This window comes from Harpia harpyja, chromosome 5 (assembly GCF_026419915.1).
Source record: "Harpia harpyja isolate bHarHar1 chromosome 5, bHarHar1 primary haplotype, whole genome shotgun sequence".
In the NCBI taxonomy this organism is placed as follows: Eukaryota; Metazoa; Chordata; class Aves; order Accipitriformes; family Accipitridae; genus Harpia; species Harpia harpyja.
Window position 1 is genome coordinate 78,390,525 of NC_068944.1, and position 26,749 is coordinate 78,417,273.

Consider the following 26,749-nt stretch of genomic DNA (forward strand, 5'->3'; position numbering starts at 1 on the left):
AAATCCAGAAAAAGCAGGGCAGCTTTTTGGTGCCCCCACATGGATCCAGGAACAAGAAAAAATAAGTTTCCAGGACACAGGATGCATTTACTTCACACGCTCTCAATTATGTTTCCCTTCTTCCCCTTTCCCATGTAAACTGTGCACAAACCTTTCTGGGGAATAACACAGAATCCATCGCCCTTTCCTGCTTTTCCCAGGAGGGTAAATGGAAAGACTCCAAGCAGTCAGCGGCAAGTGATTTCTCTCTGCACTTAAAGGCTGTCCTGCAAGATGGGGGGGCTATGTCTGCATTACCAGCGCACCACAGAGCAGATCCTGGCAGCAAAGGCACAAGAAAAAGCATTCAGCCCTAACGCAATTTTGAAAATTTGCATTAAGTACAATCTTTAGAAGCGCGTCACAGCAAACCCTACCTGTTCACAAGCCAACCTAGTTGCTCGTTAGCCAGCATTTCTTCTGCATCATTCTTTTCCTAGACTCCTTCCATCAACAGCTCTTCAGGACATCAGTTATATTAATTGGCTGGCACATTCTCCTGACTGTAAAGGGTAATTTACAGCCTTGGTGCTGCATGAATAACGGCACGGAACAACAGCACAAGCAAAATAAAGCAAGCCCTAGCCACAGCAGGGCTACTGCGAGGCAATCGTGCTAAGTGGAATGCTCAGTTTTGTGAATATGAGATTAATTTGAGTCCATAAAAAAGATCTTAATTTGCTGTGGTCTGGGAGCTCTGGGTTAACTTAGACCTAGCAGCTAGATTAAAGATCCTCTCAAGCAGTGAAATAAAGTCATTGGGTTTGCTCCTGCTTTGGTCCTTACCTTCACATCTGAGAACATGGTACCATCATCATTTGCAAAGGCAATTTCCTTTTTTTACAACGGTGCTCCAGAATCAACTCCTAATGCTGAGAATCTTACGACTACTTTCATTCTCTTCAGGAAGGATTAATAAAAGGGCTTTGGCACAGCATCCCTGCATTTTTGTAGTTTCCAGTCCTTGCAGATGCGACTGTGAAGTGAGTACACAGCGGCAGTTCTGCACCAGTCTTGTTGGCGGTAACGTCTTCACAGCTAGACGAGAATTGCATGTTTTTGTCAGCTAGGTTTGATATCATCAGTCACAAACACTGCAAAACCTAGTAAGCTGCATAGGGATTTTGGTGCGTAAAGTGAAACTTCAGCACTGTAGCAGATAACTTACTTCCTTAGAATCACAGAAATCTTGGTGGGATCTCTGGAGGTCTCCAGCTCAAAGCCCTGCTCAAAGCACGAGCATCAACACCACCAAATCAGGGCAGCCACAGCTTCATCTACCCAGGTCTGAAATACCTCCAAGGGCAGAGACTCCACAGCCTCTCAAGGTGAGCCTAGCACCTTCAGCTTCTTATTTTAGGTCGCATGCCCAAGGTCATCCCAAAATACTCTGCCACTGGACCATCTCTTCACATCCTTCTTGAACTGGGATGCCCAAAACCAGTCACTGTTTACCAGTATGGCCCCACTAGTGCCACAAAGAAGGTTAATACCATCTCTGAATCTGCTGGACATATTCCTCTTAATACAGCCCAATCCAGTTTGCTCTATTTGTAAGGAGAGGACGTTTTAGGCACTTCCAGCTTAGGGTCCAACACAGCCCCAGGCCCTTTTTAGCAAAGCCACTACTGAACCAGTTGCCTCCCAGGGCATTGGGTCAGGTGCACACTATCCAAGGACACTGGAACTTCAGTGCTTATAGGTTTCCTAAGCTCCACTTCGGGGCATTGAGCTTATTGGGATCTGAAGTCTTTTGCAAACAATGAATCCAAACTCTCCAGAAAGAGATGAACATGTTGATGAGCAGCTCTGTGCAATTCCACCATTCAGAGGAAGGTAATCTCTTTCTATCAAAGAGAATATTCAAAGCTAAGCACGAAATTGGTAATAACTTGCCAAGTCTAGAAACTAGGACCAGGACGAGCCGCAGGCTCAGCTGCTCCCTACATTGCAACACACAGCAAAGTACTTATTTTTTTCAATCTACCATCCCAAAGCAAGTGTCCTGACTTAACTATTACTAGGCAAACATCAGACATGATTTAAATACTAAATATTTAATTACATCTCAACGATAACGGTCCTGATCATCCTCTCCAATCTGCATTTTTCTTTTCCAGGCATCCCTCAGCTGTCTCCCTCCTCTTTCTGATAAAGAGAATGAGGCAGGGAAGTGCTCCGAGACAGTCAGCACCACCCTTCTGCAAGGTGGTCCCTCCTGAACAAAGTATGCCATAGCAAAGCACCGCAATTTTATTTTAAGCGCATGAAGAAAGCATGCTAAAAGGGCAAAACATTTTTTATGAGCTGGCAGAGACCTCTTCTTGTCTTATGATTTTCTACTTACCATTTACAAAGCATGACATTGAGAAAACAATCCAACTGTCAAGAAATTATTTACATGACAACAAGTCCCGCTGTTCCACTTCTGAAAGGTTTATACTTCAATTTTCCGTAAGTGGAATTTGTCTTTAGTTTGATCCCTAACTCAGAAATTGAATAAATGTCATGAATTCTGTCACATTAACAGAATGTTAACATAGCAATGCTAATATAACACAGTTTACCAAATTCCCCTGCTCACTTCCCTATATATTTATACATATCTATATCTATCTATATACATAGAGAGAGATACAAACCTGTGACACGTTGTTACTCTAGCCCCAGTACATGAGCCAGAGCAAACGTTAGGGTTTAAAATGTATATACCCCGAAGCATAAGGGTGAAAGTTTAAGCCCAGACAATTTCAACGGGGTCAGAATTTCACCATCTATTCTAGAAAAATATCAACTCACTCGTTCCAGTTGCACAGATCTTCTCAGCGTGTTGACCATTTCATCTCAATTTGTAGACCATTTTATAGCCTTTTAAATAATTCTTCGGCTTCTTTAGAGCACCTCATCCTTCAAATATTCATGGTGGAGACTGAACTTTCCCTGGACGTCAGGAATGTCTCGCTCCAAAGCCAACACTGTGAGTTAGACCCACAGACAATTTGTGGAGTAATATTTCCCTGTTTGGTTATCATTTAGAGTGTACGTATTTAGGAAAGCTACTGCATTAACCCCATGGTTGGGGGGGTAAAATTAAAGTGTTGCCACATCAGAAAAAAAAAAATAATAAAAAATACAGCTGCCATATTGAAAGTAAATACCGTAGTCCATTAAGACAGAAAAGGACCAAACTTTGGTTTTTCTAAACATCAATTATTCTGGAATAATTAATTAGCAGAGCTATAACAATACATAAAATTGCTAGCCTCTGACTCTTCTGATAATTTATGCAAGATTAAAGTATCGCTGTGGTTGCCTTTTCCATTGCCTAATTCAGCATTTTCTTTTTCCTTATGAAAGCAAGACTCCAGATTTAACTGCTCTAATGCCCTTTTACAGTGTTTGGTGTAGTAAAATCTAACAGCCACTACAGCATGCTAGCAGCGAAATGATGGATCGCGGAAGCTCACAGAAGGGGAGCACTGTAAAATGCCCCAGTTAATGTTGAGATAGTAGAGTAAATCTTATTTTAAAAACACATACACACATATATATACGGAGAGTGGTATCTCTGATGAACTTGTTTCACCCTATCAAATCCCCTTTTGATTTTTCTCATGATAACAGATACTTCCACACCGAGCACCTTGCTTTCCTAATAACTAAGCAAACAACCGCCTTGCAAGGAAACCATTTCAAAGTCATCATCGCTAGATTAAGCTCACCAATCAACCCAATCACCACGACCCAGCCAAGAAAAAACACCATTCGGGTGAGAGGTTCGTCTCTTCTTCAAACAGCTTCTTCAAAAGAAGAGACTTCATCTCTTTTTTTTCCAAAGCAGCATTTGAAGCTGTTCAATCTGGGCCCTTTGACTCAAGTGTTTCCTTGTCATCCCAAAAAGCTCAGAGTTGAGGCTAGCAGGAGATGCAGCAGAGCATCCTGTGGCACACGAAGCTCTACAGCCCCTCCAGTGAAGGCAGGCTGCCCCGAGATGGCTGGCACCACACTGGACCTTCTCAACAAGGTTCCTGAGCTGGACCTTCCCTTACTTCTCCATAAAATGCAGCTGCCACTCTCCTATAACCAGAAGCCGTTCATTACACAGTAGCATTGCACCTTTCAATAACCTCAGTAGTTACCGATTTTTTTTTTTTTTCCAGGAGACCTATTTGTTTTTTACCCAGGCTACAAATGGGCTGCCAATACACACCAGCTTGCTGGTTTTACCACAAACACCTCACATGTTTTGGGGACGTTCTTCAAGGAAAAACCGAAGTTGTACAGCACATCCCACCCACAGACACATACTTGCCTGGGCACACTCTGTCCCACCCAAGGACAAGATGTCCCAGGACATTTGCTGGTACAGTGAGCAATAGCACATGCTTCACCATCGCAACCGACCCAGGAGTTAATAGCCCACGCTATAGCTCCAAGTATGCTCATGCCCTTTTCCACCGGAGAGCCCCGGAGGGCAGGCTTAAGGGCTGATAACATGTAGGATCAGTTTTGAGAACAGATCTGGACCTATACACCCACACAACACCCTTCCTTGATACTATTCAAAACAATCCCGAGCACGATCCAAAATAGAAGTCTGCCAAAAACCGCACGCGTGTGGATTATACGGAAGCATAAAGGAGAAAGAAACGTTCCTCAAACGCAAATTTCCCGGGGGCAATAGCAAAATTCCCATTGACAACTGAAGTAAATGCATTTCCCCATCCCTTAGACTAAAGCAGAAACTTGAAACCGCAAAAGCTGCTGCAACAGCACAGTTTTGTAGGACTCGTGAGATGTTGTCAAGTCCACAAAGCACTTACCCCAGGTGCACTTATGCATCTGTTACATATTCTGAGGGGTATTACTCATTTATATTGCTTTGTAGAGCACACAAAGTGAGCAGCAAAGTCCTCAAATGAATGGCTTCTAACTCAGCTCAGCAGCAATAGAGAGTAATCGCTATATGAAACTTGTGAGTCGTTACTAGGAAAATCAAATGGAAAGTGTTTGCAAAAGAAAATTAAAAAAAAAAAAAAAAAAAAAAGACTTGTAAATTGGGATTTGGAAAAGAACGGGAAGCAGAAAGCAGAACAGAGAAACCTACCCAGGTTTTACAGGGAGTCGAGCATCTGCTGGGGCGGGATTTGGGGAGTCCTGACAGAGCTGCGGAGGATACTCCGATCATCCGCACAGGCATCAGTTCACACCACGGGAAACATCAGTAATTTCAGCTGTGACCGTGCTGGCGATACCTTCAGTCAGTTTGTGTATTAGGTGAAAGAAAATAGCAAAAGGAGGAAACAAAAAAGGAAAAAGAGACTCACTGTCAAGCTTCAGGTTACCGAGGCATTCGAATTTCTTTTAAGTGCCTTAAATGCCTGCTTTTATTTTCCTTATTTTTACTCTAAGAGCCCAAGGAAAGACAACCAAGGGGATAAGAGGCAGCAGCACTGAAATTCAGCACAATTCAGAGCAGCAGAGAGAGCCAGACATGGTGAAAACTGTTTTCAAAGCTTCAGTACGCAGCCTGAGCATCCACACGAAGACAAACCCGTTCACGCGAGCACTCGCTAGGGACAAGCGAGGGACTAACCCAGCTCAAAATTACAACCGAAGTTTGCAGCGTTCAACCACTCCAAACAAAAATATCCCAAACAGCACAGAAATCACACGCTATGCATTCATAAAGTCAGCACAACAGCATCCAGACTCTATTCTTTAGTAGCACAAGCTACAAACGTAAACTTTTTATCAACTCTCTGCCCTTCCAGCAATGAATACTAGTTTCACTGTAAAAAAATAACAGCAAGGAGAGACATCCAGCATTCAACAAGAAAGCACTGATGACCGAAATTACATTGTGCCACCCTGATCTGAGAATGTGCTATTTGGAGTAACAGGTTACAGGCACTCGCCAAGAAGTGACATGACGCAAGCCCCAGGAGGACGAGCAAGAAGCTCATACCGCTGTGCTAAGACCTGCTGCTCTGTTTTCTATTTCTTTTTTTTTTTTTCTTCTTTTTTTTTTTCTTTTTTTCTATTTTTGTTCTGCACCGTGCCATCCCTGAAAGGTTTGAATTCTTAGAAAAGCCCCCCATGGACTTGAAAATATCAAGGGTCATAGCCAACGAAGGATGTCATGCATCCCCAAAGCCAAATATTTTTCTTATTAGTTTATAAATAGACTATTCCCCAAAGAGCTGCTTGCTACTAACAGAATTTCACAATCAAATGGTAGCTGGCAGCACACATGGGTACGGGAGATTCTCTGAAATAGGGGAGACAGGTATTGAGATGTGATTTTCAACATTAAATTGACCATGCAGTTTGAATTCTGCAGGAAAAGGGAGAAAGAGCAGACACGGAAACTAAGAATAATTTAAAGCAACAATATGTGAAGAGCTGAGTGGTTTTATATGCCATCGCCTGCTGCTCCCCAGATCCTCATCACTTGGTCCACACCTTTACCCTGGCAGAGGTCTATCCACAGGTCTCACACCCGCACAAGGAGCGCCCTGCACTCATCTTTATCTAGAAGCAGACTATCACCTTCAGATCACGTCTCTGACACATTTCGGTCCGGATGTTCCCCCTATTGCAGTCACTATTTTACCCGACTCCAAATCCAAACGCTGGAGCACTCGAGTTGAGCGCTGGGGAGAAGGCTGTCTACATGGTGACACCTCCTCGTTTAGCAAGGCTGACTTCCCTCGCTCAAAGCAGCTTGTTATTTTTAAAAGAGGGCTCTGAAAACAGAATCCCCACTGCTGGCTGCCTGCAGCTCCTCTTGCAGCTTGGGACAAGTCACCTGTAAATGCCAAGTAAAGCCAGAAACCCAAAACCGTTACTTACGAATACTGACGTAACCGGTGCCGGCAAAAAGCCAAGTATGTGAACTTTTCCCAATTACTGAGAAGGAGTGAGCAGCCACTTCGCCAGCCACACTCCACCCCGGCTCCCAAGGACAAGCCAGCGAAAGTGAGAAGAGAGACGTGACAACATAATGATTTATGGGCAAGGTCAAATCTACGTATGACAGCGTAATGACATTAGCCTCGCTGGACTCGAGCAGCGAACCTGCGAAGGCTTCAGATAAGCTAGGAAGGACTTGCTCAGAAAGATGAGACTAATGACGGAGCAGAGAAGACGTGATGACCTCCAATGGGTCCTGAGCGGTGCTGTATGTGATACAAGGGCTTCCTTCGAGGGCAGGGATCACCGCCTCTAACTCCTAATAAGACGTAACAGAAACGTCACACCAGCTTAACTCATATGTAATGTGATCTCAGATATCACCTCAAACAGCAGCAACACCTTGTGCAATTCACTGAAAAGAAAAAAAAAATACAAAGCAAGGAATACAGCTTAAAAAAAAAATCCTGAACCACAGTGCCTCAACAAGAATCTCCCCATTAGAAATATTTACTGATTGGCCTTCATGTCATAAGAAAAAAAAAAAAAAAAAAAAAAGAAGGGGGTATAAAATCCATTGCTGGGATTTTCAAAGCTGCCAGAGGGATACAAACACCCAGTGTCAATAAAATTAACAGCAGCTGAGCATTCAGATGCCAGACATAACTTACTCTTCACCATTTACGCCCCGTTTACTTTCTGCACTCGCCTGGGCACGAGTAATGCAAACCAGCTCCTTCCACTTCTGCCACCAGCCTTTTTCCGTGCAAGCACCCCTTGCCCGTCCCAACACCCTCGTGCCACATGGCTCACGTTATTGAGCAAGCAGGAAGAGAAATTAGGGTTTAGGGAATTTTTTGGAAGGCGATCATCACTCTGACTGAAATTAAAGAGTTGTAGAAATTCTTCTGCAGATGGCAGGGTGAAGCGGGTCTTGCGAATCCTGACGGAATTTCTCTCTGGAAAGAAGCAAATACAAATAGGATTTCCTTCTGTCCAGCACGTTCACAAATGCCAGCCTCAATGCTGGTGGTGGCAACAGAGGACAACCAGGGAACTGTAACATGAACTGCTGTCTTATCTCAATCTGGAGCATAAGAAAGGCAAAGATAAGGAGGAAAGGAATATTTTAAAGGGGGAAAACACAAAAACTAGTCTTCTAGCTGTGCGTGTAGCAGATACAACAAAGGATAGGCTCAAAATTTACTCTTGCTCCAGCCATGGATTTGCACAGCCGCAGACAGGTCCTTGCTGTGGTTCCCCATCTATTTGGCTTCCTTTGCCAAGGCACACGTACGGTGGAGATGGTAAAGTGGTTCCTCCTGTGCCACCTTACCAAACCGCCATTTCATTAGTTAATGCCTGCAAAGCGCTCTGGACAGGCAAAGTGCTGAGTAATGGTATTATTCCCACCCCATCACAAGTCCACTCCGCTCTCCAAACCCAAAGAACAAAAGAAATTAGAGGATGAACCTCCGTGGCACAGCCAGAGAGACATCCCTCACAGCGCAGCTCCTCGCACGGCAATCGTGCTGACCCGCAGCAGCAAAAGCATCTCTCCCGCCACCCACCTCTCCCAGGCATAATCCAAAAGCTACTACTTAAAAGCTAGTTTAATACACAGACCAGGAGATCCCTACAAGTAGGAGGAGGTAGTTAGGCTTTTAACTCAGGAGGTTCAGTTGGGACACAGCAAAATAAGTTCATCTGAAGCAGAAGACGACATGACCAGTTTCTGCGCCGCACGCTTACGTGATGATCTTGCACCAAACTACCAAACCTGGCAAACACCATATTATTTAAGAAACAAATATACATAGCAAGACAATAAGGAAGGGTCCCTAGAGAAATGTGCCTCTCACTTTCTCCATCTTCTGCTTTCAGCCAGCTGTGACTGCGCCTAAGCAATCCTGGGCACACGGCTGAGAAGTCCTGCCTGGAAGGGGACACTACAGAGGGGAAAAGACACCGAGGAGCCTCTTGCCGGCATCTTTGTAATATTCTGTAATCCCCCCGGGCGAGGCGGGCAGCCCGCACTGCTGCTGAACAATGCAGTTTTGAATTCAATTAAAGTGATTATCTGTTGTGCCAAATAAATTGTGTACAGCATATATCCTGCAGCATTTTACACCTTCAGGCTCATTATTTTCTAACTGTTTCCTCCTGTTTATGCGCTTTCAAATTAAATTGCTGATAATATGCGCCAAAATAAAAAACGAGCGCACCTTGTCCGAAGAAAATTGATTCTCCTTTTTCCTGAACCGGGCGATTGCCAGGTTTTATATACTCTGTTCCTGGCGATCATTAGTAATTCAATTTTCTTTTTATTAGCCCCCTTATCTGCTGAGCAATATAGTGGCAGAGCTGACCTCTTTCGCACGGGTAAATGTTTAAAATCTTTTCCCTGATTAATTTTGCCAGTTAAGGAAAAGAGGAGAAATGGCCCGGCTCTTAGCCATCACAATGAATAAAGCTTAATGTTGATTGTGATGGAATTTCTAATGCCAAGGAAATTGATTGAACGCAGCAATTACACTGCAATAGTAACTCAAGGGAAATGGGATAGTTTTCTCCTGGCCATAGCCTTTTGGTTATTTAAAACAATCCAATTTGCAAGGATAATTATATATTAGTGTTTTATCTGCCACTTGAAATGAACATGGGAGTTTTGATACTGGCCCAGCATTAGCAGGTTATTGCTGCAAATTACTTGATATCTGCTTTCTTTCACATAAAGACGAAATTAGGCCATCAATAACCAGAAAAAGGTGGACCGGGGAGATGCGAGGGGCACGAGTGCCCTCTGCAGGGCTGTGGGGAAGGAAGGGCTGCACAAGAGACTCCCCGAAATCCCCAATTCTCTTCCTTGTCAGAGCGCAGCATACAGCCGCCGTTCCAGTGCTGGACGTGTGGTGAACAGGCATGGTGTGGCTCCCCATCCACAGAGCTGCCACATCTTTGACATTGAAAGAAATAAGAAAAAAGAAAATCTTAATTTTAAGCACTTACTTCTAGTTTTTCCTAGAGAAAAAGCCAGGGGAATAAGAAACGACAGCGCTGTCATGCCAAATGCCCGAGCAGGGTGAACATTTACTAGCACAGTGACGTTGCACAAGAGCTGCGGCAGCCAAGGAGGGCAACAGCATTGATTTTTTGCAGGGGTGAGGAAAGGTTCACAACTGCAAGCACTCACCTGTCTTTCATCAAAAAGAAGAGTTGAGAAAGGGCGTCATCCTGCCAGACTTCAAATAAGCGACCAGCTAGAGCTGGAAGTAAAAGGCTGTTGGGAAAGAGGGGGGACTGTTGCATCCGCACTGCTGGCACAGGACTTGTAGTACAGGAGGAGCGGGCACATCCCTCTGCTACCGCGTCTGGATTAGTCAAGCCTCACTGCGAAGTTGGTATTTTCCCTTAAAACTGCCGATAAAAAGATCACGCCCCTGCACTTTCAGGAATAATCCCATCTCCAGTTTGGAGAAAGTGGATAAAGGCTGCCCAAGCTAATCGGACAGCACATGGCCAAAAAGCGGTGTTGTCCCAACATACGCACCACAATTTTATTATATTGGCTATTTGCTGTAACAAATAAGCAACAGAAAGCCAATTCAGAATAGACATTTGCCATTTAGACAACATAATTACAACATACCATTATGGGCAGGAAAGTTACCCAGCAAATGATAGAGCAGGAGCCCACTATTTATTCTCCAAATCAAATCCTCTGGTTCAGATGCCAAAAAAAATACGGTTGGAGGAACTGCCATCCGTGGAAACTCCACCCACATCTTAATTACCAGCTAGCCTCTGCCTGCTTCTTGCATCTGAAAAGGGATTGCAGTATGAGGGCAGAGCCCAGAAATCTCCCCAGCGTGACTCCTACACAGTTAACAGGGGAATTAAAAGTTCAGACTGTAAAAGCACTTCCAATTATGGTAAGTCATTTGAAAAAAGCAGATACATATATCTATATGTTTGAAGAAAAAAATAGAAATCACATAGTTAACTTCAGCTTGCATTTAAACAGGCTGTATTATTTCCACGCAACACAGTAGCACCAGTGGCCTGAGGACCATATTCAGCAGCCGGATGATCCTTTCTGGTCCTCCAGCTTTTCCCTGGATAAGGAGAGAAGCAACCGCTGCCTTTTATCCCTCTTCTACCAGATCCCTGATTCAGATCCAAACCGTCTTGCCTACACCAGAGGCAAGCGAGACAGCCTGATCTGCCACTTCTATAGATAAATGTATACATGAAGCCTGACATTCAGACAGAAGTCTGAAATACGCAGGTGCCGAATGAAGCAGACCCCATGCAGAAGTCGTGAAGCCACTTCAAACAAGGGGAAGACCAGCAGCTTCATCAGGCTTCACCACCATGCCCAAAGCAGGGGTGTGTTACCCAAGTGGAGTCACAACTCCCAACAAAGCAATTATCTCCAAGTTCTCCTTCCCTCCAAAAAGAGCCTAAGAAGTTAAAGGAAGAAAAAAAAAAAAAAAAAAGGAACTCTAATATTAATGGCACATTAATATTAAGTACTAAGTGGTCAAGAAGTCCAACATCTAAAGCCTGTTTTATCAACATCAATTTGGCTCCGCTGAGCAACAGAACATTTTCTATTCCTCTTTGCTTTGGTCAAGCACTTGAGCTCCTCCTACACGTGCATTCTGCCCCAGCACAACCCCTGCATTAAAATACCTGGATGAGCAGACCACTAACTGCATTAGAAATGCTTCACTGCTCTACCGTCCCATCAGACATACTGCAGTTTGGGACATACCCCTATTTCTGAGCAGTTATTAAATGTTCCACTTAATCAAATGAGTATTTTGGAGTTAATTGATAACAGCTGCAGGTATAATGCTTGTCATGAGAGCAGCCCAAATAATCCGAAGAGAACTGCTACCAGTCTGCCACTTTTCATTTCCTCTCTAACACAATTACTGAACCTTAAATGAAAACACAGCAATTCCCACAGAGGCAAGCACCTCTGAATACAGACCATCGGGAAACACTAGTTTGAAACCAAGTCTTGGCAGTGGCTGGGAGAGCTGCCCCACTGCATGAGATCAGACAGGTCCATTTGGATCCAAAAAGGGCGTTACACGCTTGGGAAAGGCAGGACCAATACCCTCGGTATGTACTGCAGAGCTCATGCCACATATCCCAAAAGCCTGCTTAACAGGACAAACGAGAAAACAGCAAAGCTGTGTCACAAGGCCGCCTGCACCAGCTGGAAGGAAGGGGCTGACCCAGCTTTTTGCACCCACGTTGCAGTGCATGAAGTAGGGCACGCTCCTCCCCAGCTGTCCTTCCGTCCTCAGCCTTGACACACACACACACTGTGTCTGACCTGGGATCTTACAGCTCCATGGGAATGCAGGCATGCTGGATGCTCGCTCATCACACAGGCATGAGCACCCATCAGATCCAGGCTCCGGCGTGACCACATCCATCCATTGGGATCACATCCATCCAGTGGGATCATGAGCCTGGCATGAATTATCCAGCTTTTTAATCAGTTTGTCAGCTGGGCTGCGCATGTCCAGACTCAAGATGACAAACTAATCAGAGGTAAGATGCTCAGCTGGCCCAGGACTGTCACCAGTCTGCTCCCAGCAAGAGAGGCAACGGGTGTTGCTTCGGCATCAAGCCAGGGACTTTAACATCAGTGTCACTGCTCCATTCGTGCCCCACTCTGCTCCCAGAGGCTCCCAGTAACATCACTGTACCCCATCTACTCCTGTCGCACTTGTCTTGCAGGAAATGGCAAGACTTAAAACTCTACCACCTGATTAATACCCCCACTTTGCACAAGCAAAGAGAAATAAAAACAACTCTCCCAAAACTTCTCAGATAACCTGAGAGCCAGGAATTGAACCCACAAGCCTTCACTTATTCCCAGCTCACTATAGGACCACTGTGAAACCAGAAGACACCTACCACTACATACATAATTATATGTTTAGAGGCACCAAACGTGACTGAAGTCTGAGTTGCTCCAAGCCCTATCAGTGGCTAGGCTCTCTCATCAGACTTCGGGATGCTGCCCCGAAAACATCCCTGCCCAGCATCTAACAGTCTCTTTGTACTAGACCATACATGTCTCCCTGGGCAAAGAGTCCTAGCACATGTAGGAACACTCCAGCAATAATTCAACAGCTATACAAACGCAGAGCATAAGAACAGTTCAACACATTAAGCTGCAAATACACTGCCTAGGATTGAACCTTCTCAAAGAAAAGCCTTAAGGAATAAAGGATTCAAACCTATAAACTCGATTCTAATCAAACGAACCAAATACACAGGCTAATTATGAAGGTAAGCATGAAGGGTCAAGGTCTGCTGGACGTAGTCGCTCAGCCTCCATGCTACAGGCAAGGCTGCTGCTGTCAAGAGGAAGGTAAGAGCAGGAATGTGCGGGGCCGGCACCTTGCTGCTCCTCAGCCATAACCGGATGCCCAGCAAGCAGCACCAACCCTGCCAAAATTCATTTGGCAATTTCAAAGCAGTCAAGACTCTTGCTGAATGTCTCTGCTAACTGGAGAAGCAAAGCAGCCATGCATCACTCAGCAGCTGCCTCACAGAGCTGCCAATGGCACGGGAAGGAGCAAATCAAGTCCTCTGGGATCCCCTGAGACGATGGTACAACAGAGGTTAGATTACCAGCAACCACCTACCCGTATGACATCAGCATTTAGCACTTGATGTTCCCGCAGCGAGGGGAAAGCCTCTAAGTGCAGTAGAGAAAAGGTGACAAGAACTGTCAAACTTACATCGTTGCGTCGCATCTTAGAGAACCTCTCCAGGAAGAAGACATGCAGCCAAGTTCTCACAGTCACCGTGTCAACAGAAAACATACCCAGCAAGAGATCTCAACTGCACAAAGTCCTCCTAGCAGAAAGATGTATTTAATTCAGCTCTGCAGAGAGGCTGGACAAAGCAGCAGCAAACACAGCAAAAACAACCTTGTACCCTCCTCCCTGGGGAAGAGAAAGGCAGCCTGAGGAGTCCTTCCAGAGCGTCAAGTGAACAGATCCCAGTGCCACTTGCCAGTCCATTTTCCAGTCCAAATAATGGCTCATCTACCGGAGTATAATTCCTCTCCACTGCAGAAAGCAAGAAAGAAGTTTAGAAGCCATTTCATAATTATGGTGGGGAAGCATTTTTAATTCAGCGTCTAAGGCATCAGTGTCTGTGCTCCCACTAGCACAGAGAGGCATGGGGTAAAAAAGGATTTGTGGCATTTATGAAGTGAGGAAAAGTAGTCTCACATGTGTGCATGCACAAACACACACAGGAAAAGGCAGGCAGGACATTTCCTTTTGCTTTTAGTCATTTTAAGAAACAAATCAAGACACATTTTTACAGTAGGTACTGCAGTTTGCAAAGAAAAAGAACCACAAGGCATGGCCACCAAGTTTTATTAAAGCAGATACTAGTTTCCACATCTCTGAGCTAAGACTGAAAAGTGCACAGATTCAAGCTGAAAATAACATTAAGTCACTTCGATGCAGACAACTCACAACTCTTATAAACCAGTTTTGTCTGTGCTAGGCTTGGCTAGCATCTATCAGGAACGGTTTGATAATTTGATCCACTTTTGGACAGGGGATGAACTACATGCTCTCCCAAAGTCACTTCCAGATCTATATTCCATTTTTTTCCTACTTTCTCTAAACTTCTTTATTTGCCAACTTTATTTTGAACAAACCCAGGAGCACAACCATATTTCTGCTCTATCTACATATTTTCAGCCCTATGCAGTTTAAGATCAAAAATCTTTTCAGTATGGGAACATTACCTTCAATCAAGGAACCAGGATTCAGAATACATTCCCAAAAGACACAGGCTTTCAGCAGCTGCCAGTCAGGCTCCCGGGGGGGCAACCCCAAATCACCCTGTATCTCCAGAGCCTACAGCAGAGCTGCTCATATCAGGCTCTCAGCAAGCTCCTTTTTAAAGAACTCACTGTGCTTTGCAGCAAAAAGATTTTATTCAATGTCTCATACTGGACATGCCACACTGGAGAAAGGTCCCCACCAAGCAGTTTGTGAGGTCCGAGTCCTAAATTCACCCCAGAATAGACAGTTCTTGGGAGGCTGAAGGGCTGCATTCCCCATCCCACACATCACCATCACCCAAGGAAGAAAAGCCTTGTTGCCCCCACATTACCATCACAGCTGGATCTGGCCACGTGCTCTATTCACCACCTCTGGTTTCACAGATCACAGAAGAGCAACCACAGTGCAAGTATGACCGAGACCTCCAACTGCACATGCTGCCTTCACGCACTGCATGAAAACTTCCACCACAGTGTCTGGAGGTGCAGCCTTCATGCCTCTCCAGACACCAAAGGGTTTGCTGACATCCTTAAGTGGAGCAAGACAGCCCCAAAGCCAGGCAACTGCTTGAATGCTGGACTATCAATGCAACTGCACAAATGCACATCTTATTCTCCCTGCCCCTGCCTCTCCCATGAGTCACTGCCCACTGCCTAAAGCGCCAGATCCAAAATTCTCCTCCCAGTGTCCCCCTTATCCCTCCAAACCCCTCTTCAAACACACACGAAGAGGAAAATCTTTTTCTTCTCCTGCCACAAAAAGGTTTTCCCTTTCCTGAACCGCAAGCCCCCATTCTTGTCTTTTCATCCATCAAAACACAGCAACATCACAACGCAGCTATTTGTCTGAAGGCAAAAAAAACTATAATCACACATGCAAACTCACTAGTTGAAGTGCAGAGCAGGAAACCACAGAATTGTCTTCCTGAAAACAGAGGCTCAACAGCTTTACTTTTGGAGGCAGATCACAGCTACGTCATGGCCCAAACAGCCTTCCTCACTCAAGCGATGCCTACCCGCAGTGTCACTGGCCACCCTGCCGTACACGAACGAGCACAGTGCAGGCACGCAAGCAAAATGTACTTCATATACGTTTGAGAAAACTGAATCTCAAGGGAGCGAAGCCACTTGTCTGTGATCACATCACCACTGAACAGCAGGGCCAGACTTTGAGCCAGAAACACCACCATTTCACGCACACATAGGTGCGGCTCTCAAGGGTCCCAAGCAGCTGATTTCTGCTCTGACCATTGCCAACCCAAGGCAGCAGGACATGGACGCAAAATACCTGTTCACAAGCACGATGGACCCGGTATTCCTTTAATTATTGTTATTTTAAGCAAATTACATACAAAACCTAGAAGCCTGCAGACGTGGCACTGGGATACAGGTGCATTAGGTAGGTCTGTAGTTGCTAGAGGAGTATCTCATGACATGCACAAGCTTTTGCCCAGTGCAAAAAGGGAGATTAGTCTTACAGATGTGTTACTGCCTCTGCCACCCTCTTCCCTCCTTGAGCACCTTCCTATTCGATGCCTGCAAGTCCAGCAAAACCACATTAAAAGCAAGAAGCAGCTTTAAAATGGCCTTGTCTGGAGATGTCAATGCACAAGAGAGCTCTGAGGTAAAGCAGATGTCTTCCTCCAGCCAAACTTCTTCTCCTCAACATTTGCTCCATGACCAACAACAGCAGATTCATCTCCTGGAGGACCTGGTAACCCATTTCCAAATCCAAGACCCTCCCTTGGAACCGCTTCACTGGCACGCAGTCAGAGAGCACCATCACCCCTTGGAACGGCTGTTCCTACCTTCCTTGGTGGAGACCTGCATCCTGGTGGCTGGCAGCCTGCAGAGCCTGTGCTTGGTGATCTGCACCAGGCCCTTGGATGAGGAGCGTTTCAGCGTCGCAGAAGGTTTCCCCCGCGAGGAGTTTTTCTTCCTGAGATGGAAGTGGCTTTTCAGAGGCATGGTGGGCGAGGAGCTGTTCTTCTTATCTGTCGGGGAACTGTGAAGGGGAACACCACACAATCAGAAGAGAGTAGAGAGGTGACCGAAATGCACTTGGTCCCCTTGCCCAGAGCTGAGAAGAGAAGCTAGGTCACCGAGCTCCACACTGCTCCCCTAACCCAAGGGTGACAAGAAGCACTGAACAGAAAATTACAAGTAAATAAGCAAGTGTGATGAATTTCTGGCAAAGCACAGATGGAGAATGAGGTATTTGACAGCCTAACTCAACTCATTCCCTTCTGCTTTCTCCTCAACAGATGCGTGGGAGAGGATAGAATCATAAAATCATAGAATAGTTTAGGTTGGAAAAGACCTTTAAGATCATTGAGACCAACTGTTAACCTAGCACTGCCAAGTCCACCACTAAACCATGTCCCTAAGCACCACGTCCACATGGCTTTTAAATACCTCCCGGGATGGTGACTCCACCACTTCCCTGGGCAGCCGGTTCCAGTGCTTGATAACCCTTTTGGTGAAGAAATTGTTCCTAATATCCAATCTAAACCTCCCCTGGTGCAACTTGAGGCCGTTTACTCTTGTCCCATCACTTGTTACTTGGGAGAAGAGACCGACCCCCACATCTTTAGCAACTTCCTTTCAGGTAGTTGTAGAGAGTGATAAAGTCTCCTCTCAGCCTCCTTTTCTCCAGGCTAAACAAACCCAGTTCCCTCAGCTGCTCCTCCAAGGACTTGTTCTCTAGACCCTTCACCAGCACGGTTGCTCTTCTCTGGACACGCACCAGCACCTCAATATCTTTCTTGTAGTGAGGGGCCCAAAACTGAACACAGTATTCAAGGTGCAGCCTCACCAGTGCCAAGTACAGGGGGACAATCACTTCCCTAGTCCTGCTGGCCTTTAGTGAGATGAGGGCGGTCTCATCTCCCTGACTGCCAAAAAATCCAAAACAATCCCAGCTTCTCCAGACACCTTGCTCCAGAGTGATCCTCCCAGCACAATCCACCCACGGACACATTCCCCAGCAAAACAGGAGGGCAAAGCAAGGATGGAAACCTGTGGTGAAGCAGTGAGCAGAGGATCTGGGAAACAGAAGCAGTAATCAAGGCACCAGATTCTCAGTCAGTGCCATGTTACCAGCTCATTGTGTCACTTAGACTAGTTATTTAGGCCACAGTCCTCAATTTTCAAGAGCTCAAGGCTTGGCGTTACTGCAGCAAGAAAGGAGCCAAACCACGTGTCCGCTACGCTGAGGGTACCTCCAAGTTCAGTGGTAGAGTAGAGGTCAGGCAGCTGTGCCACCAACCCTCACCCCATCCCACTTATCCCTTCCCTGCAGCACAGGCTGGGCTTGCATCCAGCCCTACCGAGAAGAGCAGCACAAAACACAGCTTTCCCACGGAGAGCACAACGTAACAAAGCCCTCGCAGCACTTCCACAACACACCGGATTTCAGAGAGTTTGGTCCCAATCTCTTATCTGTTTCCCCTCAACTCCCAGCCCAGTGCAAACCCCTTTTGCAGATAACTCAGCCCACACGCCTTTTCCTTCCGCCAAGCTTCATTTATAACCTTCCCATTGCACTCTGTCCCTGTCAGACACGGCCAGGGGGAGAACTTGCTCCACAAGACCCCAGGATTATCTGCTGGTCTGGCACGGCACGTTCTCCCAAGGTAGCTACAACAGCCACAGATCTGTCACCGACTTGACAAGGAGAAGGAAGAGCGAGAGCCTTCAGGGAGGACGCTTTGGGCTACAATGGTGGATGGCACAAAAGGATGGCACCCAAGGGAGGGAAGTACCAGCAGAGCATCACGGACAGCACTTCTTACCGGCATGCAGAGCTCGCCTCCCGTCCCTGCTCCATCCCAGGGTCTGCACAATGCTTTACAGGGACAGACCACACACAGTACAGCAATTCGAGCCACTTTTCCTCCTCTCCCCAGCCCCCAATGCAACAAGGTTATGGGAGTCTGAAAATAAATCAGGACAGCTATTTCCTTCCCTTTGAATATTAGTCTGTTATTCGGGTCAGGGAGGAGTCTCCTACATGCTGCAGCAAAGCCTTCAGAGAACAGGGATGGGAGATAAGAAGAAAACCCAGCTCTGTTTCAAAGGTTAAAGTCAGAGTTACACAGACAATTAAAACCCAAGGCCTTCCAACCCTGGAAAGCAGGATGCCTCCAGACAGAACAAAGTCACCGCACTTGGAAAGAGAAAAGCAAATATACCCTCCAGTATACAACAACCCTTGTTGGAATTTCACTTATAGGCACAACTTATGTGAAGCCAATGGACACAAAATACAACCAGTGCAATGACACCACTCCAAAGACGACCAGCAACTTACCCCGAGCTTCCTTTTCTCTTGATGATTTTTGTCCGACTCTTCACTTTATAACTGGACAGCGCAGCATCAACGAAGGAGGACTTCGCCCCGCTGAGATCAACAGACACAGCACTCAGAGTCGGTGGGGCGGTGTTGGCTCGAGGGAGGTTGGGGGCTGGAGGTTTTTTCTGATCCTCAGATTGCCACCTGAATGCTGACTTGGAGGTGGACGGCAAGGTCTGCAGGCTGGAGGCTTTCCACTTATACTTGCTGGGAGAAACACCCAGTTTGGGCTGCAATCCTGATTTCTTCAGCTTTGCTCCCAAGTCTGCTTTTGGGGATAGTTTAGCACTTCTGTCCACTCCACCAGCAACCTTCTTGGCACTTTCAGAAGCTCTAGGGCTTACCCATCTCTTCACAGGACGAGAGCATTTACCAGGGTTTGCAACCCACGTGTAGTTAGTTTTCCTGAACTTCGGAGCTTTGCTGGAGGTGGATGTTGAGGCAGCTCTTTGGAGACCGGCAGCTTTAGGGACTACAGAAAACCTGCTCTTCGCTGGACTGGTCATCCCGACCACCAAAGTCGCAGCCTGCGCAGGTCTAGAGCGTGTCTCGCCATTTCCAAGGAGCTTTGGCTCTCCAAAAGCATCCCTGACTTGCTCACAACTAGACTGCCCTGGAGCTGGCGGTTCTGCCTTCCTCCGTACCAAGTGCCGAGCCGGCTCGTGATCCGGCAGCACCGAAGGCTGCTGGGGCTCCGATTTCAGTGTCACGGCACTTTCACTGGTGCTTCCGCAGGAGGAAGGGGAGCTCCTGGCCACATCGCCAGCCAGATGCACCATTCTAGGCTTATCTGACACGCTCACGTATGCTGAACTCACGAACCGGTGAGATGAACTAAATGAAACAGAGAGAGAGGGTCTTCTCTCTTCATTTCGGCTTGTGTACAGAGATTTCTGCACATTTTCACTGTCACCTGGAGCAGTGACCATCGTTTTGAGCCCAGAAAACTCACAGTAAGAACCCATGTCAGCAAAACCTTTCATATCTACAAACGGGCCAGCCCTCTCTGGCAGCTGGATCCCCACAACTATATTACCATCTGTGGTTAAGTCCACATGTCTCTCTGGGGACAATTCTGGTGGCTCAGGGGCCTGGCTCTCCCCATGGCTTCCAAAAGCCTGAGACGTGCTGGCACTTCCACTGCTTCCAACATCACACACCGATCCCGGCGGCCGGTTGACGAGGGAATATTTTTTCCTCCAGGAGTGACCCTGGCGCGGCTGGAAATCCCTGGGAGCCTGCTGGGGATATCTGGTTGAAAACGTCCCCCTCCTGCTGAAGGCAGGCTGGCGGGGGTTGTTCCACCTCGGTGGTGCGGATGGCAGCGGCCGCGGCATGTCCCCATGCGTGTTTTTATGGTCATTTATGAGACCTAAAGAGAAGAAGACAGCATCTGTTAATCAGTGGTCCCACAGGAGTTTGACAGCATCACAGTACTGGTTTTCCTCACGCTGCAGTGAGGACTATCGCTCCATGCAGGCTTGCACAGGCCACATTTCAGATAATGAGTGCTGGAAGGAAAAACTTAAAACAAATATCTCCCTCAATCCTCATGAAAGTCAGTAACAAAAGCAATTTTGCAGGACAGCTCAACGCAGGTCTGAACCACAGACTCACCAACAGACCCTTAACACACTGCACTATTGCTGTCAGCCACCTTTTGCCCCTTTACAATCTTTTTCATGTGCCAAAACAGATGCTCAAATTATTGGTTTTGGAGCCTAATTTTAAAAAAAATGCTAATTTTATCTCCAGATACCTTTTCAGAGCAGTCTCTGAGGGTCTGCTCGTGCACGTAGCCCAGCACAGCCACCACCAGCCCCAAACAAAAAGCACAAAATTCTTTAAGATCATTGAGACCAACCATTAACCTACCACTACCAAGTCCACCATGTGTCCCTAAGTGCCACGTCTACACGGCTTTTAAATACCTCCCGGGATGGTGACTCCACCACTTCCCTGGGCAGCCTGTTCCAGTGCTTGATAACCCTTTCGGTGAAGAAATTGTTCCTAATATCCAATCTAAACCTTCCCTGGTGTAACTTGAGGCCGTTTACTCTTGTCCTATCATTTGTTACTTGGGAGAAAAGACTGACCCACACCTCCATACAACCTCCCTTCAGGTAGTTGTAGAGAGCGATAAGTCTCCCCTCAGCCTCCTTTTCTCCAGGCTAAACAAACCCAGTTCCCTCAGCCCTCCTCACAGAACTTGTTCTCTACACCCTTCACCAGCGTCATGGCTCTTCTTCAAAGCAGCAACAAGGAGGCTCCGAGGCAGCCCCAGCTTCCCTGTTGAGTCACTGCACATGTGTCATGGTTTAACCCCAGCCAGCAACTAAGCACCACACAGCCGCTCACTCACTCCCCCCCCAACCAGTGAGATGGGGGAGAAAATCAGGAAAAGAAGTAAAACTCGTGGGTTGAGATAAGAACAGTTTAATAGAACAGAAAAGAAGAAACTAATAATGATAATCATAACACTAATAAAATGACAACAGTAATAACAGAAGGATTGGAATATACAAATGATGCACAGTGCAATTGCTCACCACCCACCAACTGACGCCCAGTTAGTCCCCAAGCAGCCATCCCCCCACCCCTCCCAGTTTATATACTGGGCATGACGTCACATGGTATGGAATACTCCTTTGGCCAGTTTGGGTCAGCTGCCCTGGCTGTGTCCCCTCCCAACTTCTTGTGCCCCTCCAGCCTTCTTGCTGGCTGGGCACGAGAAGCTGAAAAATCCTTGACTTAGTCTAAACATTACTTAGCAACAACTGAAAACATCAGTGTGTTATCAACATTATTCTCATACCTAGCTCAAAAACATAGCACTATACCAGCTACTAGGAAGACAATTATCTCTAACCCAGCTGAAACCAGGACAACGTCCCTCTGCCAAACCACCACATCTCCCCAGTGCTTGGGTCTACTAACGAGTCGTTTGGATAATAGATACATGTCAATTAGGGAGGGCCTGTGCCTGTTAAGCCTCAGTGTTTAGAAAACTCTTCCAACAAAAGGGATTCTCAAAGGATTTTTGAGGCTTATATTTTAGGCACGTGTCAACATAGAAGAGTTTTTCCTACATGAGGAGTTACAGAGCTGCGGGAAGAGCAGCCTCAGCAGATCCTTCCTGGAGGAGGCGAGGACCACGTTTTCCTCCCTCTCATCACACACCCCCCATGTAGGAGATCCCCCGCAAGGCCCGAGCAGAGCTTGTGGCTTTACTAATGAGGAAAAATTACCTTGGGGTCTATAAATAGAGCGAGTTCGTGCTAAGAATAAGCGCTGATGCTCACCAGAGCAAGGAAAGGGCACGCAAATATATCCCCCCCACGCTCCTCCGCCATGCTGAGGAGTCAAGGGACAGAGGGCGAGGGGCACATCCCACCTCTGAGCCATCAGCCCCAGGGGCTGGGCGGCAGGGGACACCCCCTTCCCCCAGCCAGGAAGGTCACAGGCCCTGCAGGGCCCAACAGCGTGGGGATCCCCCCCCCGGCCCCCACGGGGACCCCCAAACCCCCCTCAGCGCTCTCTGGTCTCTATTCCTTCCCTACCTCGGCCCACCCAAGACTCCTGGGTCCTCTCCCTTCCCCGCTTCTCCCGAGCGCTCCTGGGTCCCCTCCATCTCCCCCACCCCTTGGGCCCTTCCCAGGCCTCAGCCCTCGCCCTCCCCCTCCGGGGCCCTCCTTATCTCCCCCCCCCCCCCCAGACTCCCAGATTCCCCCTCAAAACCCTCCCCCGACTCCAAGGTCCCCTTCACAGCTTGCCCATCCCCCTCCCAGACTCTGAGGTCCCCTTCACCGCCCTCCCCTCCCCCCCCCAAGACTCTGGGGTCCCCTCACAGTCCGTCCCTCCCCCCCCATCAACTCTGGGGTCCCCCTCACCGCCCTCCCCCCAAGACTCTGGGGTCCCCTCACAGCCTGCCCATCCCCCTCCCGGATTCTGGGGTCCCCCTCACCGCCCTCCCCTCCCCCCCCCAAGACTCTGGGGTCCCCTCACAGCTCGCCCCTCCCCCCTCGGCCTCGAGGGTCCCCTCACAGCCCGCCCGCCTCCCCCCACCCCCCTTCCCGGACTCCCCTCATAGCAGGCGCCCGCCCGCCAGCCCCCCCTCCGTTCCATTCCGTTCCATTCCATTCCATGCCCGCCCACCGAGCCCCGTCCCGGCCGTACCCTGCAGCAGGCGGATCTGCCGCCACAGCCGCTCCCTCTCCTCCATCCCCGCAGCGCTCCCGCACCGCCCCGCACCCGCGGCGTCATCGCCTCAGCGACGGCCGTTGGGCCGCGGCACGTGACCGCCGGCGCGCCGCGTCACGTGACGCCCGCCGCCGCGCAGCCCGTCGCTTAGCAACGGAGGCGGCCGCGGCCTTAAGCGCGGCCCGGCCGGGGCCTGAGGCGGGCCCGGTCCCTCGGTGTCCCCGTTTCCCGTCCTCAACCCGACCCCGTGTGGCTGCCCCCATCCCCTGTCTCCAGCCTGGGCTATCCCAGCTGTCCCCAGTTCCCCTCCCAGCCTGGTCCAGCCCTCCCCATATCCCGTCCCCATCCCAGACTGGTCCAGCTGTCCCCATCTCCTGTCCCCATCCCAGCCTGGTCCAGCTGTCCCCTGTCCCCATCCCAGCTTGGCCCAGCTGTCCCCATCTCCTGTCCCCATCCCAGCCTGGTCCAGCTGTCCCCAGTTCCCCTCCCAGCCTGGTCCAGCCCTCCCCATATCCCGTCCCCATCCCAGCTCGGCCCAGCTGTCCCCATCTCCTGTCCCCATCCCAGCCTGGTCCAGCTGTCCCCTGTCCCCATCCCAGCTCAGCCCAGCTGTCCCCATCTCCTGTCCCCATCCCAGCCTGGTCCAGCTGTCCCCAGTTCCCCTCCCAGCCTGGTCCAGCCCTCCCCATATCCCGTCCCCATCCCAGCTCGGCCCAGCTGTCCCCATCTCCTGTCCCCATCCCAGCCTGGTCCAGCTGTCCCCTGTCCCCATCCCAGCTCGGCCCAGCTGTCCCCATCTCCTGTCCCCATCCCAGCCTGGTCCAGCTCTCCCCATCTCCCGTCCCCATCCCAGTGATACAGAGAATGAACTGCTTATTGCTTAATGATTGTCTCTCTGTAACTTTACCTACCAAGGACTGGTGTTTGTCAAGGATTAAGCCTGTCAGAGACTGGCACTTGGGAGTGATGAACAAGAAGGAACCATGAGCGATCACAAAACTTAATTAAATGTTTGGTGAACTTACGATCTTGTTAAGAAGGCACAAATAGAGGCCTTGCTTGAATAGATAGGGCCGGAAAAGATAACAACTCCTGCCTTTGTTCTCGTCCTTGTAGATAATATAGCTTAAACTAGCCATATGGTTCTAAACTACTAATGAAAACTTAGATAATAGGAGCACTAACAAACACTGAGGTATCAAAACATGTAAAGGACCATACTGCGCAGAATCACCTGAGGAGGGTCAAATAGCGGACAAGTGAGGAAGACTATGGAAGACCACCAGAGGACTCCTGAAGACCACCAGAGACCTTCAATGTGCCTGCGCAAAGGACATTTGCATATGCTAATAGTTTCCCAGAAAACTAATGAATATGTATAACGTTTCTCGGAAATCTAGTGAATATGTATGTAGAACATGTACTTAACCTGCACAATTAGGCCCAACGGTGTGCACGATAGGTGGAACGATCCCCTGTGCATCCAGCGCTGCCAATAAAGAATACCTACTTAATAGTTAATCAAACTATTGAGTTAGTTTCTTTGAATCACCAGCCTGGTCCAGCTCTCCCCGTCCCCATCCCAGCTTGGCCCAGCTGTCCCCATCTTCTGTCCCATGCCCAGACTCATCCAGCCGTCCTCTGTCCCCATCCCAGCCTGGTCCAGCTCTCCCCATCCCCTGTCCCCTGCCCAGCCAGCAACCCCCTGCCCATCTCTGCCTTCTCCCATCACTGGTGTCTGCCCACAGCCTGCCACCACCCCACCCTGCGCCTGCAGGCACGAGGGGGAGGATTTCCTGGTGACCCCATAGGACCACCTCCAGAAAGAACACTTTAATTTCACACACCAACCTTGCAAGTCCTTATTTCTCATACTGCGGCTGTGATTGTGTAAAATGTTTTGCAGGAGAACTAGTCCCGAAGCTGCAAAGGTTACTTGTGGTAATGAAGGAAATCATAGATGTTTTCAGCTTCCTGCAAGAACGGGCAAGTTTGGTCCCTCATTTAAAGGCTTTGTTGTGCATTAGATGTGCCGGTAAGGCTTCAGCAGCAGCAGAGCAAAATAGCTGCTGCAGTTGGGGTAATGTTGAGACATCGTCTGGGCACAGGAGTTTGCACCTTCTAATTAAGCAAGAAAAGGGGGTGAGTGGCTCTGCAAGTCACATTTTGTAACACGTTTCGTTGGCAGCTCTCAGAGCAGTTCACATTCCTCCCCATTTCTCAATTCCTCCCAGAAACCAGAGGCAAATCAAGAGCAGAAGGCAGTTTTCTTAGGTCTGGTCCCAGTCCCTGTCCCCTAAAAAGATTTTCTTTGACCTGAACTGTACCCTCAGAGCACGTGTCCCAACCTGAAAGTCAGGTGGCCCCGTGTTACCAGTATAAATCAGGAGTATCCACAAAGTGTATCCATGCAATTAAGAGCACAAACAGAGAAGAACGTAATTTATATGGACGTTATCCTTAAGGAGTTTGTTTTCTGAATAATTTCCTTCTTCCCTAAGAGAATAAAACCCATAACTTTAAATAAAGCCGTAACAGAACCTCAAGTTTGCAAGGGAGATAAAAAAACAGATTGAAATTATTTTTTAAACAATTTGGGGAAAAAAAGCTGAGCCAAGTAGCTGTACCAGCACAACGCTATTTCCTTCTATACACTCCCATGATGGGAACTTTATAAAAGCAACCGATCATCAACCTCAAATTGTTTAAAACAGAAGCTGTCCCTTGGGATATCTCGCTTCCCGTCGCAGTTAGGGAGTTCTGCCTGTCCCAGCTCTGATCAAATAACGTCCCTGGGGCAAGCCCAAGATTTGCCTGCTCGGAAAGGTAGATTTAGTAAATTATTTACAGCGTGTTTAGTGGCCTTTCAAAGCAGTTCTGCGGTGGAATATGGGGAAGAGCCAGCCTGCAGGAATAAACCACTTAGTGCGGATGGTAGCAAAGGCTTCAAAATACAAAGCAGTCAGGGAGCCTGGCCCTTATTAGCCTTCCCTGAAGCCCTAAGACTGCAGAAAAATCCTGCAGCCTCTCTTGTTGCAAAGTCCTGCATGTGTGGGAACAGGCTGGGGACCAGGCGGGCAGAGGTGGCAGATCTCCTCCCTTTGGGTTGCCTCAGACCAGCTTCAATCGATCACGAAGCCCCACCCAGAATTTCATAACCTCTTTAAACTGGCAGAAATTGGCACTTCTGCCAAAAGAAGCCTCCTCCGCTCCCAGCTGCTTGTTCCCTCCCTTGTGCTGGCACAAGGATTTGAGTGGCTTGCATAAATGAGCTAGAACGGGCTGCTCTGAATTAAAATTAATTCAACACATGCAGAGGAAAAGCTAATTTTTAACATAGGGAAGCCATGTATCCACCACTCCCACAAAACCCAACCTCAGGAAAGAGTGAGCTAAAAGCA

General features: G+C 48.0%; 1 protein-coding gene across 4 annotated transcripts in view; it reads right to left on the reverse strand.

The window, feature by feature from the left end:
* Positions 1 to 23,413, reverse strand: part of ZC3H3 (zinc finger CCCH-type containing 3) — a 179,910-nt gene extending 156,497 nt beyond the window's left edge. For 2 of the 4 annotated variants that reach the window (XM_052787847.1, XM_052787846.1), the window contains exons 1-4: positions 23,325 to 23,413; positions 19,107 to 20,520; positions 16,603 to 16,799; positions 13,920 to 14,060 (exon numbers count right to left, since the gene is read on the reverse strand). In XM_052787847.1, the coding sequence (XP_052643807.1) occupies positions 13,920 to 14,060; positions 16,603 to 16,799; positions 19,107 to 20,520; positions 23,325 to 23,370 (1,798 nt within the window). In that variant the 5' untranslated portion in view covers positions 23,371 to 23,413. The remainder of the gene's footprint in view (positions 1 to 13,919; positions 14,061 to 16,602; positions 16,800 to 19,106; positions 20,521 to 23,324) is intronic. The other 2 variants (XM_052787849.1, XM_052787848.1) reach the window with 1 other exon arrangement.
* Positions 23,414 to 26,749: the final 3,336 nt, after the last annotated feature.